General features: G+C 36.9%; 2 protein-coding genes across 2 annotated transcripts in view; both read right to left on the bottom strand.

The window, feature by feature from the left end:
• The window catches only part of rab11fip1a (RAB11 family interacting protein 1 (class I) a), a 34,183-nt gene extending 21,450 nt beyond the window's left edge, over window positions 1-12,733 (bottom strand). Inside the window, exon 1 of the mRNA XM_079827500.1 lies at window positions 12,283-12,733. Within this exon, the coding sequence (XP_079683626.1) occupies window positions 12,283-12,626 (344 nt within the window). The 5' untranslated portion in view covers window positions 12,627-12,733. The remainder of the gene's footprint in view (window positions 1-12,282) is intronic.
• Window positions 12,734-14,055: 1,322 nt separating this feature from the next.
• adgra2 (adhesion G protein-coupled receptor A2) overlaps window positions 14,056-19,231 on the bottom strand; it is a 99,642-nt gene continuing 94,466 nt past the window's right edge. The window contains exon 19 of the mRNA XM_079827490.1: window positions 14,056-19,117. Coding sequence (XP_079683616.1) covers window positions 17,677-19,117 — 1,441 coding nt within the window. The 3' untranslated portion in view covers window positions 14,056-17,676. The remainder of the gene's footprint in view (window positions 19,118-19,231) is intronic.

Genomic DNA, 19,231 nt, shown 5'->3' with positions numbered 1-19,231 from the left:
AAACCTTATTACCTAACCTATATAGCCTAACCTTGCTGTGAATGGGGCACATAAGGGTTAACAGGAACCATGAGTTCTTTTATTTGTTTCAGGTACACAAAACCATGTTTACAGAGAAACTTTAAACCAAAGGCCCAGCCACTGCGAAACAAACTGGCGCAGCAAGTTTCATCTGCTCTTTTATTTATGGGATAACAAATTATTTCATAAAGAGTTTGAGAGGTCATATGACATGGGAATAGCTGGCCTAGATAAAGGCATAGCAAAATATTTAGAATTAGAAAAATGATCCACTGAGGTTAAGAATTAACCACACCTGGATTGGTAACACAAAGATTACGGATAACTGATACTGGAGAGTCAAACGATGGAGAGGTGCTAAAACGTGACGGGCTGGGACTTTAAACTGCCTTATTTAATTTAGATATTGACCTTCTAAATATTAATATTATTATTAATATATCATTAAAACTGCAATAGTATAGCCTTTTTGTCTTATATTAAACTAGGTTATTTTTGTAAAAGAGACAACGATCAGCTGACCCGCACCTCAATGCCAAAGCTGCCATATCAACATTATCCTGAAGTAGGACAGTAATACGACACCAGCAAGCTCTAAAAAAAAGAGGAGGCAAAATTCAATCCCTTGTGTGTCCATGTAATGAGAGGGAGAAAGAACGAGAAAGACAGAGAGATGGCTTGTGTTTTAGGAGCAAAAACATGAGGTGCTTAAAGTGCACAATACTATAATGAAGTGCCAGTGCCAACATTTACAGCTTTCTCAGACTGTCAATATTATCTGACATTAATATGGAGGACTCTTTGATTACAAAATAAACACAGGGATTAGACTAGAAGCCTCGCTGGTTCCGGACTTCATGATGATGCTGTGAGGAAGGCTCACATAAGTAGCTAGATCCAGCTTTGTTTCCATTTCTTTTTGATACGTCTCCTTAATTTTCATGTTGCACACTGAAAAGTACAAATAAATAAATAAATAAATATGTAAATAAATACATAAATAAATAAAAGAAATTAACATAAATAAATATAAAAATACTTGAAAGAAATTATGAAAAATAAATAGAAGAATAGTAAAAAGGAAAAACAAATACAAAAATAAATTCAGGATTAAAGTTAAAAATTTAAATTATATTTGTTTTATCAAGTTGTTTTATCAAGTAATTTCTTCCTTTATTTATTTTCCTGTTATTACATCTAGAGGTCGACCGATTCATCGGTTTTGCCGATTAATTGGCACCGATAGCTGATTGGTGGAACAATTGGTTATCGGTAAAAATCCATACCGATGGATTGTTTTTTTCCGTGTTGCGTCCGTTGCTGGAGCAGCTGAGAAGGGTGCGCTGTCATTACGAGAACGTTGAAAAGGGTCTGCTGGCATTATATAGCATGAGAGCGGCCTCTAGGGGCCAAATTAACTTCACTGACGTTGTTTACATTGACACGTGAGGCTGCGCACTGCACGATAAGCACACTACAGTACATGTTGCCAAATCATAAGTAATTAATTTGTTGACTAGAAGCTGCATTAGCAGATAACAAACAGAAGTATGCATGTACTTTGTCGTAGAGCCTGAGAGGATGTTAATATTAGCAGTAGGCTACCTCAAGCTGTTAAAACAATGTAACAACTCGAGAAAACAAACTGTTTCGTCATGCAGCCGACAGAAATATAGAAAACTCAGAAATATCAGAAACTCATTCGATTTCAATACATATTTTGTTATTTTGATTAGATAAGCGCAGAGTGTTCTAAAAAAGCAGACTGTTTGGATTTAGATGAAATGGTAACACTTTACAATAAGATTCCATTTGTAACATTAATAACCCATTTAAGCCCACCGGCAGTTGCAGCAGTGTATAGTTGTCATTTTCCTTTTGTAAGTATTTTTCTAGATAGTATCAATGTTTTTAATCTCAATGACATGCAAGATAACAACCAAATAAAGGATTTCAAGAGAAAAAAAAAAGGTATTAACTTCCTTCCTGTCACATGAGACTGCCAACTTCCTACCCATACTTCCAGGAACCATAATGAAGGCAAACCCTCCCAAACAAAGGGTATTTTCATGTTACTAATAAGTATTTTTTGCTGACATATATACATCTACATAATTGTGAAGGTCTCTAGAATCATCCAAACAAACAGATCTATAGTTTTTTGTACACTTAGTCAAAAGTCCAATATAGTTGTCGGTGGGCAAATGCCTTGTAAGTAAATATAATGGGGACATGGGGTATACTGTGTTAACAGGTTAATAAATCAAGATTTTTGGTCTTTAGTACTTTTTGCTTTCATAATATCCCACCTAAAACATAACTTAACCCTTTAACTGACATCTCTACTGTACAGTAGACCTTAATTCGATAGGGAAAAATATAATATTTTATGATATGTCTTGTAAGGGCCAAAATATTGAGGACCCTTCATCCAGTTTGGAATGGATGCGTTTCATTCTAATCGGTCAAGGACCCTCATTCTTTTTATGACTAGTAGCTTATGATTCCATTATAATGTGGAAATTCAGACAAGTAATGAGTTTACATTTAAATTATTATATGAAATCACCTACTACAGTCAGCCATTGAATACTATGGGTCTATTTGTTTATTTATTTATTTTGTTATATAGATGTAATTTTTTCGTCATTATATTCATTTATTTTCATTTAACTTCTTGATACACAATGCCCTGTTAGGGCAACTTAATGGTTGCACTTTGTTCTGCACTATGTTCCACCACTTTAAGACAAATGTATTTGTTTGTTGTATTTTCATATTCAACAGATTTTAAGATAGATGCAGCTTTTTTGAGTTTGCATCGAATGTTCTTCGACTTTTATACACAATAAATGTGTTTATGAATAAAGATTGATCTGTTGAAAACAGTTAATTTGAGTTAGATGCCAAATGTTCTCCTCCTAGTCAAATTTGACATTGAAGGGGTGCATACAACATATTTACCCACCGGCAACTATAGTTGCCGCACATTCAAATACGATTTTCAAGAAAAAAAAACTAAAACCTGGGAAAAATAAATGCAGAACATGTTCACATAGGACACTATTAACATGACTATATGCATGAAACCATTCAGAAAAATGTGGGCACAAATAGGTTAAAGGTCCCATGGCATGGATGTTTTTATTATTTTATAATTTCCTGAGGTGTACTTATATTGTTAGTATGGTATTGACATTAAAAAAAATGTCAATTTAGAAATTAAAAGCATTTTTTCTATACTGATATTAGCCCTCTGGCTTGAATGCTCTGTTTGAAGGGGCGTGTCTGCTGTGAGACTTCAGTGAAAACGCCCACTGTTGTGATTGGCTGACATCTTTGCATTTGAAATGAGTATTAGATTATGTGGCGGAGGGGGCGTGGTTTAGCGAGGTCTGCAAGCACTGCCAGAGAGAGAGAGACGGACTGCATGTGGACCAGAGAGAGACGGAGAGCTGGATAAAGATTTCTGAGAAAGTTTTATTGTACCGAGTTGTTGAGACCGCTGTGAGCGCAAGTTTATTTTGTTTGTATCTGAGAGTTCTGAATAAACACGAGTCGGAGTCACGCAGACCCTGTCGTCATCCTCCTTATTCTACGAACTTTGTAACATGTGGAACCCTCTCGAATACTTTTACTACGTTTTTTAACCATTACAGCTGTCAAGATGAACGAATCGTCAAAGTGTTGATTATAGCGTTATTTTTAGATATTTTCCCATCACATGAAAGGCTGCAGTGATGAGCATTGAGTACACATGCAGTCTGTTGATCGCGTGAATGCAGTGATATCGTCATTGCAGCACGTTTTCACCACAACTAACAGCAAACACGACATCGACAGGAATTGTGCAGCATAACAGAGTCATTCATTATAACGGCAGTTTGGGCAAGTGTGCAGATACACTCGCGACATGTGATTGACAGATCCGAACATTATAAAGAGAGCGTTCTCTAATCAAAATTGAAATAACAGATTTGTTTCATGCTACTAACAAAAACGATGTGAAGTTGATTGTTTTAGTCACTGGCTTGATTCACTGATGCATTACGCTTAGGGCATCAAGACGGCCAGCGGCGAGACTGACAGTATTAAATGATTTAGAAAGAAAGTCTGTGTGAACTTGAATAATTAGCTACACATCAGAAATCACTGATCACAGATCAGGCATTAATGAACACTGTTACTCACTGTTTGTGGCGGTGCTGTCAAATTCATATGGTAAAAGTCTGTTTGTAAAGCCTGTGCTGACATCGCGACTGATAAACGGAATCCATTTTCTCCTAATTATCGGGGTGGGCAAAGCAGAGGAAGGGGAGGTAACCGTTCCCCGTATGACGACATACAGGGAAGATTCCAGATTGGCTCGTCTGAGCTTTCATTTTCTCAAAGGCAGAGCAGGATACCCAGAACTCGGTTTACACCTATTGAAATTGGTGTAATCTATTGAATCTAGCCACTTGGGGACCATACAGGCTAGGGGAACTCATATTCAATGTTAAAAAACCTCATAAAATGAAAATTTCATGCCATGGGACCTTTAACTAAGGTTAATAAATGCTGTAAAAGTATTGTATACTTTTTTTAATTGAGTTTTAATTTATATTTTGGATCAATTTTAAATAAGTTACGGACTGCAGCTTTAATGAACACTCATATTCAACTAATTTTAATTCATTTTGGATCACACACACACAAAAAAAAAAAAAAACATCAAATGTGAGATTATTATATGGGAGACTCAATAAATGAAGTCATTCAGTGATACTTAGGCCAATACCTTAATCAAAACACACCTGCTTGAAATAATCACATTTTAAGTGTTTTACGTCTGAATAATTCTGAATATCCCATTACATCATAAAGAGCTTTGCATTCCTATTTTACATTGTAAGCCTACATGGATACACCCAAACATTCACGTCACAGCTATTAACATACTTCACCATTATATAGTCTCAGGTACAGTACACACCTGCTTTAAATGACAACCATGTGAACTGGGGCAAACCCAAGGCAAATAGACAGGTCTTACACATCCCTTTCACTCTCTGTTCAGAACTAGAAAAGAACAGAGGAAGTCAAACTAATAGTCAAATAAAAGGTCCTTTGCATTTGAATAAAGAGCAGCCCTCATCACCAGTAAAAAAAGAACAAACTCTGAGAATTATTTATATATATATATATATATATATATATATATATATATATATATATATATATATATATATATATATATATATATATATATATATATATATATATATATATATATATATATATATATATATATATATATATATATATATATATATATATATATATATATATATATATATATATATAAATAATTCTCAGAGTTTGTTCTTTTTTTACTGGTGATGAGGGCTGCTCTTTATTCATTTATATTTATTAGGGGTGTAACGGTGCACAAAACTGATGGTTCGGTACGTACCTCGGTTTTGAAGTCACGGTTTGGTAAGGGTTCGGTACAACAGTTCTACAAAATGCTTTTTAAAATTTTTATTAAACAGTGTTTTTTCTGAAAAAAAAATGTGTCTGTCCTTAAATGAATTCAATTATAACTAAAAGTTTATTGAAGATTGCACATTAATATCAAAGGTTAACAACAGTGCCCAAATTCAGTTGCAATTTATTTTTAGGTATATCAATACTCAAATAACACAGTACGCAAACATGTGAACTTCACATAAGGTAGTTTTTGCAATAACTTCTAAATCAAATTATAAAATAGTTTCTCCAATTCATTGTTGAAATATAATCATTTATATACAGTGTCTGTCATTTTCATGATAGGTTTATTTAAACATACATGAAATAATCAAGACATCACTAAAAGGTTAAGTAGAATATAATTAATATATATATATATATATATATATATATATATATATATATATATAGTGCATATATTTAGTAAAAGAGTTGATTTCTCTAGTCTAGTGAATAAAATTCTGTGGACACTGAATGACTGCCTGAGGTAAATGTGATGCTACATGACATTGTTTAGTTTACAAGCAGTTATAAATTGAGGTCTTTCCGTCGTTGAAACACTGATTGAGCGATTACACCATATGATACGTGACAGTAAGTTGTAATGTATCCTCAACATACCTTCAGATGTTCATTCATGTTTATTCTTTAGGAAGAGATTTAAATTCTTAAAGGGGTGGTAAACCACGATTTCACTATTCTAACTTAAGCTAGCGTGTTGCTGCTTTAGCATAAACAACATCTGCAAAGTTACAACGTTCAAAGTTTAAAGCAAAGGGAGATATTTGCTTTTAAAGAAATCAGTTTCTAAGAACTACAGCAAACGGCCAGTAGGCGACTACACGCATTCCTCCAGGGTTGGTGACATCACCAGGCTCAATATTTACATAAACCCCTCCTCCGAGAATATTAAATAAGGGGGGGTGAGGCCATTTTGTATCGCGGCGCTGTTGAGGTATAGTTAGGCTGGAGTGTTGTTGCCGCGATGCCGAGGAAACGCTGTTATTTTCATCCGGATTGCAGGTCTGGGGTACTTGCTTTGTTCAGCCTTCATAGGGACAGGGGTGCGTTGCAGAGCGTTTAACATACAGCATGTTATATGCACGTGTGTTTGAGACAGAAGGGAACAGGCACTTGCGGGGCTCCCGCAGCACATCTCACGGAGGGAAACTTTCACAATGTTCGCGAGTTCAACACCGGATTTGCACAACGTCAGCTGCATAAGACAAACACTGCCAGTGTGTGAATGGGAATGCACGACGCGCGCGGGGCTCCCTCCCGCAGCACATTTCACGGAGGAAAACTTTCACAATGTTCGCGAGTTCAATGCAGGATATGCACAACGGCTTGACCTGAAAGCTGGATTTACAAACAGAAGCTGTTTACGGGCCGCAACCTGTAAGTCTGATTTATTTTTCATCGATGTGTTTTCCTGTAATAGGTTGTAGCAAGGAAGTAAACAGATGACAACGCTGTTCTGCAAACCAGTCTGTTAAATGCTTATTCATACTTAACGTTATCCGACGAACACCTATCGTTACAAACACTAACGTTAAAATCTCAACAGCGAACCTGGCATTAGTGTAAATTATTCTTTGATTAGAGCTTTTATGTATTATTTATCTACAGGCATGCTAAACATGGTTCTTTGTGTGATTTGGCTACTATAGTAAAGCCAGTGTTTAGTGTTTTGGGTTAATAGTTCTTGCGACAGATATTTGGCTATAATCGTTCTAAAAATACAAAAGTAACAGTGCCATTCAGTAGCGATCACTATAGAGCCGCAGTCTTTACTCATTAGGACTGAACAGGTTCTGCTCGATCATCTTCACTAAAATGTTCTGGGTCTGATTCGGGCTCAGATTGGTGTGGTTTTATTGACGCCATCGTTTCTAATACTGACCACAGTCTACCGGTAAGGTAAGGGGCGTGACGTTTCCGACAAACATACACTCCGGTTAGCGAATCACAACACACTGGGCCAGCTAACCAATCTCAGCTCATTGCGTATTTTTGAGGGACTGGCTTCATACAACCCGGAAAGCATCAGACCGTTTTACAAGGAGGGACAGAGCAGTGTAGAATAAATGTCAAATATATGAAAAATAATGATTTTTTTTAAAACGAAGCATTAACACATGTTAGAGTGCACCCCACAAACACAATCAAGCCTTCAAAACAATGTGTTTTACCACCCCTTTAAAACAAGCCTTCTGTTAACAGATAAAGATTGCATTCGGAAACCGTTCGGTATGAATACATGTACCGTTACACCCATAATAATATAATATATATATATATATATATGTTTCCATATACTGGCATAATAAAGCAGTAATGCATATTTGGTAAGTTTTTTTTTTTCTTTTCAATTCTTTCAATTGTTCTGAGATAGTTAACTATAATAAAATACAAAAATATGTATTAATATTAAAAACATACTACTACTGCTGTTATTGTCATCGTCACTATTATTAACAGTAACAATAATAAAATACAAAAATATGTATTAATATTAAAAACATACTACTACTGCTGTTATTGTCATCGTCACTATTATTAACAGTAACAACAACTATAATAATTATGATTAAAATAAAAATTAACATAAGGTACACATTTTTCTTCTATTGAACATTGGATTTTTCATACAATCATAACATATTTTAGCATCATTTTGACCTTATTTTATTAACTCTTACGGACTTCAAGCAGACCTTTTTAAACCTAATTTTCTTAACAGAAGCTCTAGTTTCTTGTGGATTAGTATTTAAATTACTAAACTGCATGAACCAGATCTACCAAAGAAAAAGAACAGCGTTCACATGCACAAACATGCACGCACACACACACACACACACACACACACACGCGCACACACACACACAAACAACACAGACACACGCAAACATGAACACACGCAAATATGCACAGACACACAAACATGAACACACAAACAACACACAAACACACGCAAATATGCACACACAAAAAAACACAAAGACACACAAACACGAACACACGCAAACATGAACAAACGCAAACACGAACACACAAACAAACAAACAAAACAAACATGCATGCACGCACACACACACACACACAAACATGCACACACAAACACACTCATGTTGTGTTTTCATGTTTTATGGGGACTTTCCATAGACATTATGATTTGTATACGGTATGTTCTATCCACTAACCCTAATCATCAAAGAAAACTATGCATTTCTACATTTTCAAAAACCATGAGCCTCGTGGGGACATTTTGTCCTCATAACATAGGGTTTACCTGCACCACACACACACACGAACATGCGAACACACACTCTATTCTTACAGGTTGTGGAAAGTAAACATTAATGTAATGTTACACACCATTAGCCAAACCTAGGGTGTAACTCATGCCTGTGTCAGTTAATGACTAGTAAAGTTTTGTTGTACTGGGTTGGGATGGGTGGAGAGGAATGTAAAAATGTCATTATTTGTAATACAGTTAGACTGGTTGTGTAAGATTGTGCTGGACCGTTTTACTCTATCAGTCACATTTACTTGCTTGCTTGGAATGATAAATTATGTTTATATATTTTCAATCTGAGGGGGGAAAACAAAACGACTCAAGAAAATGAGCAGATCAGCTGATGAAGTTGCAACCAGTTACTCCTGTTCTTAATAATTGATCTACAGCTGTTATAAGTAACATTACAAAGACTTAAAATAGGCTTATGGCACACATATTTTTATCTCAGCCTAATTAGTAGGAATCTGAAAAAAAAAAGCTTTTCTGTTAAAGGCGAACTTAGTAATTCTACATGGAGCTGAGCTCACCCTCATGATTGCTGCCAATTTGAGATCACATGACAATGATGGATTCAACGGGTTAAGTTACTAGTAGTAGCAAAACAATGATGATAATAATAACGTTTATTTTAAATTGCACTTTTTCTGTGCTCATAAGGGGCTTTAAAAAGCATACAAATAATAAACAAGCAAACCAAACAAGTAATGGAACAGATCTCCATGTGTGTGATCCACTGGTTCAAACAGAATGAGTACGAGCGTCCAAACAAGCAGACCCTGATGGAGCCATGAATCAAACAGGTCCGACAATCAGCAGCGTCAATGGCACACAACAAGGACAGACGGCAAAGGACCGCAAACGGCGAAGGCCACAGAGCAAGAAAACAGGTCTTAAACTTCCTGTTCTCTCTCTCAAAGGCCAGAATAGGAAGTCGACTGGACAAATAAGCAAGCCAACCTAATATGCAAATAAAGGGAAACTCGCATGGCTTCTGTTTTTGAATAAGAGCAGCCCTCATTTCCAAAGGTGAACATGAAAATCTGGACAAAAATTAAGCTCAAGCAACGACTACTTTGAAACTATTCTATAGTTAAGGCAAGCATGACTATATTACTCATATTCAGCATTGAGGCAAATAAAAATAATAACAAAAACATAGTAATGACACACACAGGTGCCTGGCTATATATATATATATATATATATATATATATATATATATATATATATATATATATATATATATATATATATATATATATATATATATATATATATATATATATATATATATATATATATATATATATATATATTAAAAATGGTCTGGACTTTGACTTTGCCATTACATGATATACCAAGTTAAAAAATATATTTATTTTCTTGGCATTTTCAAATAAGTGTTGTTATTGCCATTGGAATTATGGGAACAATGGCAATATTATCAATATTACAATAATTAATATTATAAAAATGTAATTCAGAGTAATAAACCATGGTCATTCAGCGTAACGGATATATAATATACTTATTCTGACCTGTACTTATTAAAATATATAAATGAATAATGTGATCATACTAAATATTATAATATTTGTATTTATTTTGTAAGGATTTATATATTTTATAAGTGGTTTGAAGGACATTAGCAAAGTGTAAAGTTTTTTTGTATTATTAAAGTTAATTAGTATTTGAAGTCTGCACTGAAATCTCTAAATGGAGTCCCTTAATATGTTGTTTTTAATATGTTCTGGTTTTAAATATACCTAATAAGATTTTCTGATATATATATGTAGCTACAATTTTTCACATAAATGGACAAAATCCAGCAAAACAAATGAAAAAGACAACTGGGTAATATCTTGAGATCAGAACAGAACAGAACTTGGGGCTGAGCTCTTTTTAAACAAGCAACACCCTAGCAACCACACAGCAACAATCAAAATCACTTACAACAACTTAGCAAACTTTTAAAAACATCCTGGTAGCTGGTCAATACCTAAAATGTTTAAAAACTAAAAACCTATGTTGGTGGCTATCTGAAAACATTTGAAACATTTCGACACTGATGAGTGCCATTATACTGCTAAGGCAAAGCAGCCTAAAAATGTTACAAACATTTTGTCATCCTATAAACAAACAGAGCAGATGTTTAATGGGGTCCAGCATCCAGAATATCAAATACTGGGGGGACAATTTGGCCATTTCTAATTATTTAGGGGGGACCTTTCCTGTCCCCCTCGATGTCTATTGTGGTTACAGGCCTATGCTGCAGAGTTAAGGTCAGTTCACCCAAAAATTGTAATTCTGTCATTTATTCCGCACCCTCATGTCGTTCCCAACCCGTAAGAACTTTGTTCATCTTCAGAACACAAATTAAGATATTTTTGATGAAATAGACAGCTATTTAATAAAAAATTTCAAGGCCCAGAAAGGTAGTAAAACATTGTTAAAATTGTCCATGTGACTCCAGTGGTTCAACCTTAATTTTATGAAGCGACGAGAATAGTTTTTGTGCGCAAAAAACAAACAAAAATAACTTTATTCAACAATCTCTTCACGTCTGTGTCAGACTGTTACGCTGTTGACTTAGTAAATACAGTGCAGCGCTTCGGAGTTACATCAGAGCTACGCCAGAACACCGGCTTACCATTGGCCGATGCTGTTCACATGAGCACCACCATGCATGCATGCATGTGATGATGGCCAAGGTAAACTGCGTAGGAGATTTGTGTTCTGAAGATAAACAATGGTCTTAAGGCTTGGGAACGACATGAGGTTGAGGAATTAATGACAGCATTTTCATTTTTGGGTGAACTTACCCTTTAACAATTCAATAAAACTATTTTTGGAACAATCTTGTAGCATTAATTCATTCATTCCTTGAAGTAAATGGTAGATTAGTCAGTATTTACAACCCACAGCCTATTTGACAAAAATTATTTTTGTAAATACTATTACGTTGACTCATACAGAGTCAAGGGGGAAAACATTTTGTGAAAAAATAAATAAATAAGAGGAAACTCTACCCACACATCACTCCGAATATGTGGAACAGATTGATTAAAAATAATTTCTGGAGTTAGCATCTGGGTTTTTTCTACAGTTTTGACTAAATACTCAAAAATCAGTGATGTGTGACGTAGCTGAGTCATCTGTCTGATCACAACATTTTGATGCATCCCATCTGTGATCATGTTTATACAGTAAGAGATTAAATATTACCTACTGTATAATGTTCATGAAAACACAAAAAAAGTGTACTTTTACTTGACTAACATTGTTTTAAAAGGGTGGGGTACTGAATCCTGCCCATGCAAAAGAGGAGATCAAAACATACTTTATTTGGTAGTTTAACGCTTTCAACTTTTAAAATCTTTGAGTCATAATGGGATATCTTTATAACGCAAATAATTGTATTCCCCCTAGGACAGAATTACACTCACTCGGTCTTTTTGCGTGCTCTGTTGGCGTGGAGGTCCACTAAGTTGATGACAGCCTGCCCCAAAAACTTGTCCAGCCCCACCAGGGCTCGGTGCATCGCGATGATGTAAAGCGTGCATCGCTCCGCGTTCCCCTGATGGACCAGCGGCAGTTCGAACGTCGCTTCCTCCTTCCATTCGGGAGAGACACATTTCTCCGCTACGGAGGTGGAAAACTTGTCCTTGCCCACCTGCATGATGGCATATGCGTCGTTCGTTCCATTTTTGCCCTTGATCCGCAGGTTTCGCGCTTTGAGCACTGTTACCTGAACGCTGGTGGGATACCACTGCTGGTCACCCAAAGACATTCTCAGTTAAAGTCCAGGTTCAATCGGGACGAAAAGTTGCGCTTTGTTCGTTCTATCCAGCCGCTTGATGTTCTTTGCCTTGTATCTGGTGTCGCTCTGGCTCCTGTGTGTAACTGTTTGGGAGATTTTATAAGTCCCGCCCCTCACGCATTACGTACACTGTGTACTCAGCGTTCAGGTGATGCAGGTATCAGATTATTCTTCACAATAAACTATTAATGAAGAGCTTTTGATTGAACACTAAACCCAGGTGTGATAACATTTTTTTTAAACTCAGGGTTAAGGACACTTTTTAACAACGTCTTGCACCGGTTTTAACATTTAGTCATGATTTAACAACAATTTTAAAATCGAAATCCGATGCCAAAGGTGTAGCCTACAGTAAACAATGCGGTTGCTACAATATATCAGCAAGTTGTTTAGCAACAGACAACCAATCAGAAACGCCCTCACCGATTACCTCATTAAATATTCTTGGACTTTGTTTAGTCACAAATCAGTTTACCTTAAAGGGATAGTAGGTGTGTAACATCGAATACAATCAGTTTTTTTTATAAAAGTTATTTTAAAAATCCTGGCTCAACCAAGCTTATGCTATTTCTGTTTTGAAGTCCATAAAAGTGCTCCACACAGCTCTTGGGGGTTAAAGGCCTTCTGAAGCGAAGCGATGTGTTTGTGTAAGAAAATCCATATTTAAAATTTTACAGACTGTAATCTCCAACTTCTGATAACTGTCGTACCCTCGTTCACTAGAGACTGGCGTTCCAGTTTATTAATATATATGCGTCATAAACTGGATTGAAGCTGGCAAGAGCCAGGATATTTTTTTAATATAACTCTGATTGTCTGAGAGGACAATGTCATATACACCTAGCATAGCTTGAGGGTGAGTTTCAGGGCTAATTTTCATTTTTGTGGTGAACTAACTTATCCCTTTAATCAAGATTTTAAAAAAAACTGTTCTCATCTAAGAATTTCCTTATAAGCGTTTCCTCAACATACTTCCTGATTTATCTTGAATCGCTGTAAAGCTCAGCAGGACAAAAATAGAAAACGGCAGTGAGTAATAATTTTGAAGCCAATTAGTCATATTTCAGATTTACTTAAGTCTCCTGCTATCTGTAAATCACTGTATTCGTTTATTAGCACATGGTGTTCTTTCCTTTGTTCTCAGTGAGCCTGTCAGTGTTTGTCCCGCCCAATCTTTAAAGTACCGCACTCTGATAGGATAATACTTGTGTCAATAAAAAAGGCTCACTTTTGATTGGCTTTATTTCTTGTGGAGGATGTCGATTTACATATTACCTACATAGAAACAGAAGTTACGTAATTGACATATAAAAACGATGGATTGGGATTTTTCTTATTTAGATCACATATGATACAGAAACATAACAAAAACAAGTAAAATTATTTTGATTTTATGGCATTTTTCCCAAACCTTTATTTTGCATCAGGTCATTGATAAGGCACAATCTTAACATCTATAGGAAATATATTACTGAAATCGATACAAAAATGTTATCATTTTCATATTGAAGTGAGTGACAAAAATATAAATACTCATGTTATTTTTGAAATCTCCCTTTAAAACTGCGAGATGATAGTCAAAACAATAATATTGTGATTGTCATCTCGAAGTTTAAAAGGGGGATTTAAATAATAACAATAATAATTTCAATATTAATTAGGATAACACTGATTTATACTGACCCTCAGAAGCTAGGCCTACCCAGAGGCAAAGAAAATTGTTCATGCAAATATCACAGTGTCACATGAAACCATTATGCACAAACAAGCCATTCAAAATGTAAAATTCCATTGTTTTTACGAGAAAAAATGTATTACATACACATGGCAAACTTTGAGCAGGCCACAAATTTCATGTATTATTTGACTAGACTTTTTGCTGTTGTTTTGACACTTTGCACCCAAAACCAATTTTATGTGAAATCATATCACATAAAATCTGTAATTATGACATGATGGTGATCACTATATATCAGTCTTCATAATCAACATTTAATCTACATTAATCACAACATGGTCATCATGACGTTAAATGCTTTGTGATTTAGGGAAAAGGGAGGGCTTGTTCTTTAGCAATATGTGGTCTTTGAATATTTATCAGTTTTAAGGGAGATTTCTGGCTTAAAGAATGGGAGGCTGTGGACCACAAAACCAGTCATAAGGGTCAATTTTTTGAAACTGAGATTTATACATCATCTGAAAGCTGAATAAATAAGCTTTCCATTAATGTATGGTTTGTTAGGATAGGACAATATTTGAAAATCTGGAATCTGAGGGTGGAAAAAAATCAAAATATTGATAAAATCGCCTTTAAAGTTCTTAGCAATGCATATTACTACTAATAATACGTTTTTGATATTTACGGTAGGAAATTTACAAAATATATTCATGGAACATGATCTTTACTTAATATCCTAATGATTTTTGGCATAAAAGAAAAATCGATAATTTTTACCCATACAGTGTATTGTTGGCTATTGCCACAAATATACCTGTGCGACTTATGACAGGTTTTTTGGCCCATGGTCCCAAATAAGATCATCTTTAAAGGTTAAACTGTGAGCTTCTTTGGCATACAAACATCCCTGAATACACTTTAAAGTTATCCATTTTACTTTAATCAAAATGTAAGCTAAAGACAGGTAATGTGTTTTGCTTGTGACTTTGTCATCATGTGACAGAAATCTAAAAATAGTGGCACTACAGTCAGTTTCTGGGAGCTTCTGGGCCATGTAAAAAAAAAAAAAAAAAAAAGTCACTGCGAAGATGTGAATTTGCCTTTGGCTTTTGGTTGAGATTGTCCATTCTTTGCTTTCATGAGAAAAAGACATTTGAACACTGTTGAAAAACAAAACACTTATTTAAACTCCTTGTTATCCGACAACAGACGTTTTAGAATGAGTACTAACAATTCCTGGTAGATTAGTAATTCTTATTGCTAAACATTTGTGGGATGAACAATGCTTGGAAATGAACAAAAGGGTTATTTTTTTAAAAATATGTTGGACATGATGTGATTGTGTGCTTTTAGACTAAAAACCAAAAAAGTTTATAAAACCAATTAGGCCACCAATCCTCTGTAAAATACCAATATCGCAAAACTGCATAATAACAATAACATCAGAAAATTAATACTGATATGTATAATATAAATACGTTATTACTCATAAGAATATGTCAAACGCTCTCTCCATAACCTGAACCAAGTGCTAAAAAGCCCATGTTACACATGGCACTACAACAGAACATGTGTGAAAGGGATAGTTCACCCAAAAATGAAAATCTGTCATCATTTACTCACCCTCAAGCTGTTCCAAACCTGTATGCATTTCTTTCTTCTGCTGAACACAAAAGAAGATATTTGGAAGAATGTTTGTAACCAAGCAGATCTCAGCAGCTATTGACTTTCATAGTGTGAAAAAAAAAACTAATGGTAGTCAATGGCTACCGAGATCTGCTTGTTACAAACATTCTTCCAAATATCTTCCTTTGTGTTCAGCAGAAGAAAGAAATGCAGGTTTGGAACAGCTTGATGTACATGATGACAGATTTTCATTTTTGGGTGAACTATCCCTTGAACAAACACTTGCCCTGCTTATCAAATTCCTTAGTAACTCTGGAGTGGCATCTAAAGAAGCTGTCACTTTATATAATTTGTCCATCAACAGCATTCATTATCAGTGCATTTGATCAATGGCAGGAATGACCCAATAGAGGGCGCTAGGAAGTAAAGTTTTCCAAATGGTTCCTATTCACTAAAATACAATAGCTCACTTTCTGCTGAACAACATCAGAGAGCAAGAACGACATTCCCAGCTCCAATTAAAATTGGGTGGAATTGTTAGGGATGGATGCTTATCTGTGGCAAGTGTTTGTTTTCTATATATGTGTCGGACTGATGCCAAGAGCTGCTTATTAGTGCCAGAGAGTTGAATTAACACTGTGATGGTCAAACAATACATACATAACACTTAATGTACATTCTTACAGACATGTAAATGAAATAGCACAGAGAAAAATGTATATAAAAACAACAGACAAAGACACAAAGGGACTGAACAAGAAGAATTTAGGGAACAAGCACACTGTCCTCCATCCTGATCGATATGCATAGTCAGAAACATAAAGATCAAAACAGCTGAACTTTAGGTTCATATCCCTTGGCATATTCAATATTAAAATATTCATTGTGTCAAGATTAAGTGGTTTTACAAGCAAACAAAAGCACACCAAATGATTTTGCATATCTTGTCACACCAACTCCTCCACCAATCTCAGGAGTCAGGTTTTGCATACACACCCCTTCTCTTTCTTCATATATAACTCTTCATATAACCTCTCCTTATTAGCATGCTTAGCATTAGCTTTTTGCATGTTGGACGGTTCCAAGACCACAGAGCTTTTGAAACTTACAAATGTGGGTGATTTATCATTAAAGAAGCCAAAAGGTTCTCTACCCTGCTGAAAAAACTCATTTGAACCAGCTTAAGCTGCAGCGTTGTAGTGCTCGTGACTGGACAAGACCCGACTCAGTCAAGACCAAGTCGAGATAGAGACCTGAAAAGGGTCTGAACAATTCAAAAAATTAACACTTTATGCTTTCTTTTGGGGTGAATAAAGCCTGGATTTGCATTAGTGTCACACGGACCTTGCACTTGTACAGCAGATGTGTCAGATTTGTCGAAGTGATGTAGTACTCAAGACCAGCTTTGAGGTCTAAGTCAAGACCATATGAAAATATGGAGGCAGATTGATACACTGCTACAACACTGCTAAGCTGGTTTACTGGTCTTAGTTGGTTTAGCTGGTCTCCCAGCCTGGTTAAACCAGTGTTTAATTGGGAGAAAAGGTGTCCAAAATTATGTTAAAACAGCCAACAGACCAACTAAGACCTGGACTGGTTTAAGCTAGTTGATTCAGCAGGGTTGTGGAGAAAGAAATCCATGCTTTGGCTCTTAGCATACAGGTCACACCTTCAAGAAACCTTCAAAAGTCTTTCAACACTAACCGCAGTTCATTATTATACAGTTGTCTCGCTCTTCCATACTCTGCTCTTCATACCAACCGAACCCTGTGATTGGTCAGTTCCGCTAGTGTCCAGTTCCACCACGGATCCCTTTAGTGTTCCATTTGGTGCTGAAACTGTCGACAATGAGGCCGTCGCATTGACATTTGATGTCACGTTTAGCGGGAACGAGCTCCGCTTCGAATCTCTCTCAGCTGCGGCAGCCAGTTTAAGATTGTCTTTGCTAGCGCTACGGCGTTGAGCATTCTGCTGCACGGTGGCCCTACTTGCCACAGAAGGCAACAGTGGAAAAGGTTTTCTACTTCCACTACTACCTCCATCGCTACCTTCCGAAGGGCTTGTCATTAGTCCCTCCCCTCTGTGCCGTCCATTGGTCAGAAGGCCGTTCTGGCTCTCTGAATGGCTATTCCGTAGACTTCCATTCTCGCTGGAAGCATGTTTGTGTAGCAGGTGGATGTTTGATTGTTCTGTCCCAGAGGGTCCCAAAGCACCCATGCTACCTCCTCCACCCGCTCTGAGAGCTTTGAGGCGGTAGTGCCCTCTAGCGTCCCCTCTGTGATGGTACTGGGTATTGCCACCCTTGGTTCTACTACAAGCCTTCCTCCTTTGAGGCTGCTGGACAGGCAGTAGACTGGGCAGAAGGTTGTTGGCCGGCTTGTTGTTCTCCGTGCTTGTGCTTGTGTTGGTATTAGTTCCCGTCGGTGCCCGGGCGGCGTTGTTCACATTTTCTTGCGTCACTTGGAGGAGGTTGGTGAGTTTGCAAGGCCCAACGGCAATGCTCGTTGTTCCACTTTGAGTAGATGACGACCTGGCAGAAGAAGTGTAATTGTTGGGGTCTGTCGGTGGGTGGCATCCTACAAAAATTTGGGAGCCCCTTTCTGAGGCACTCTGGACACCTACAGTGGCAGTGCAGGGATGGGAATAGGCCTGCATGGGTTGGGAGCGACGGTACCCGGGGCAACACCCTAGCCACGCTGCCTGGACATCCAAACGCTTGAAACAGTGATGGAGCACCAAGAAGATCCCTAATCCCGTAGCTGTTCCTCCATAAAGGCAGCTGAAGAGTTTCCGCTCTCTATCCACGTGCCAAACGGCCATAGCGCCGCAGCACCACAGCCCTACAAACACAAACTGTGTCGCCACCAGCGCCAAACACTGGACCTTCAATGAGTACTGGTCCTCCACTGTTGTCCCAGCATGCACTGGGCCCACCACAGAGTCTGTTGAGAGAAGACTGGTGCTGCCATTGAGTGCTGGTTGACTCTCTGGTAAGGTTGAGGGGTCGGAGGCGGAACAAGGAGGATCTTTGGACTCCTGGAAGCTTCGGTGCCTCAGGCAGAAAACAGTGCACAGGAAGTAGATCCAGGTCACCAGAATGATCAATCCAGCTGGAATGTAGAAAGCTCCGAAACTGGGTTGCCATACCAACCAGCAGCTGCCGAAAGGTCAAGAGCAGTGAAAAAGGTCAGAGAGGGCAAAGGCGGTAATTAGTCAAATAACAGAAACACAAAGCAAGCTCTGTACAAAAACAGACACTTTTTAAAGAGCC

The sequence above is a fragment of the Gobio gobio genome (genome assembly GCF_949357685.1).
Source record: "Gobio gobio genome assembly, chromosome: 10".
Lineage (NCBI taxonomy): Eukaryota > Metazoa > Chordata > Actinopteri > Cypriniformes > Gobionidae > Gobio > Gobio gobio.
This window is presented reverse-complemented; position numbering and strand designations above follow the sequence as displayed.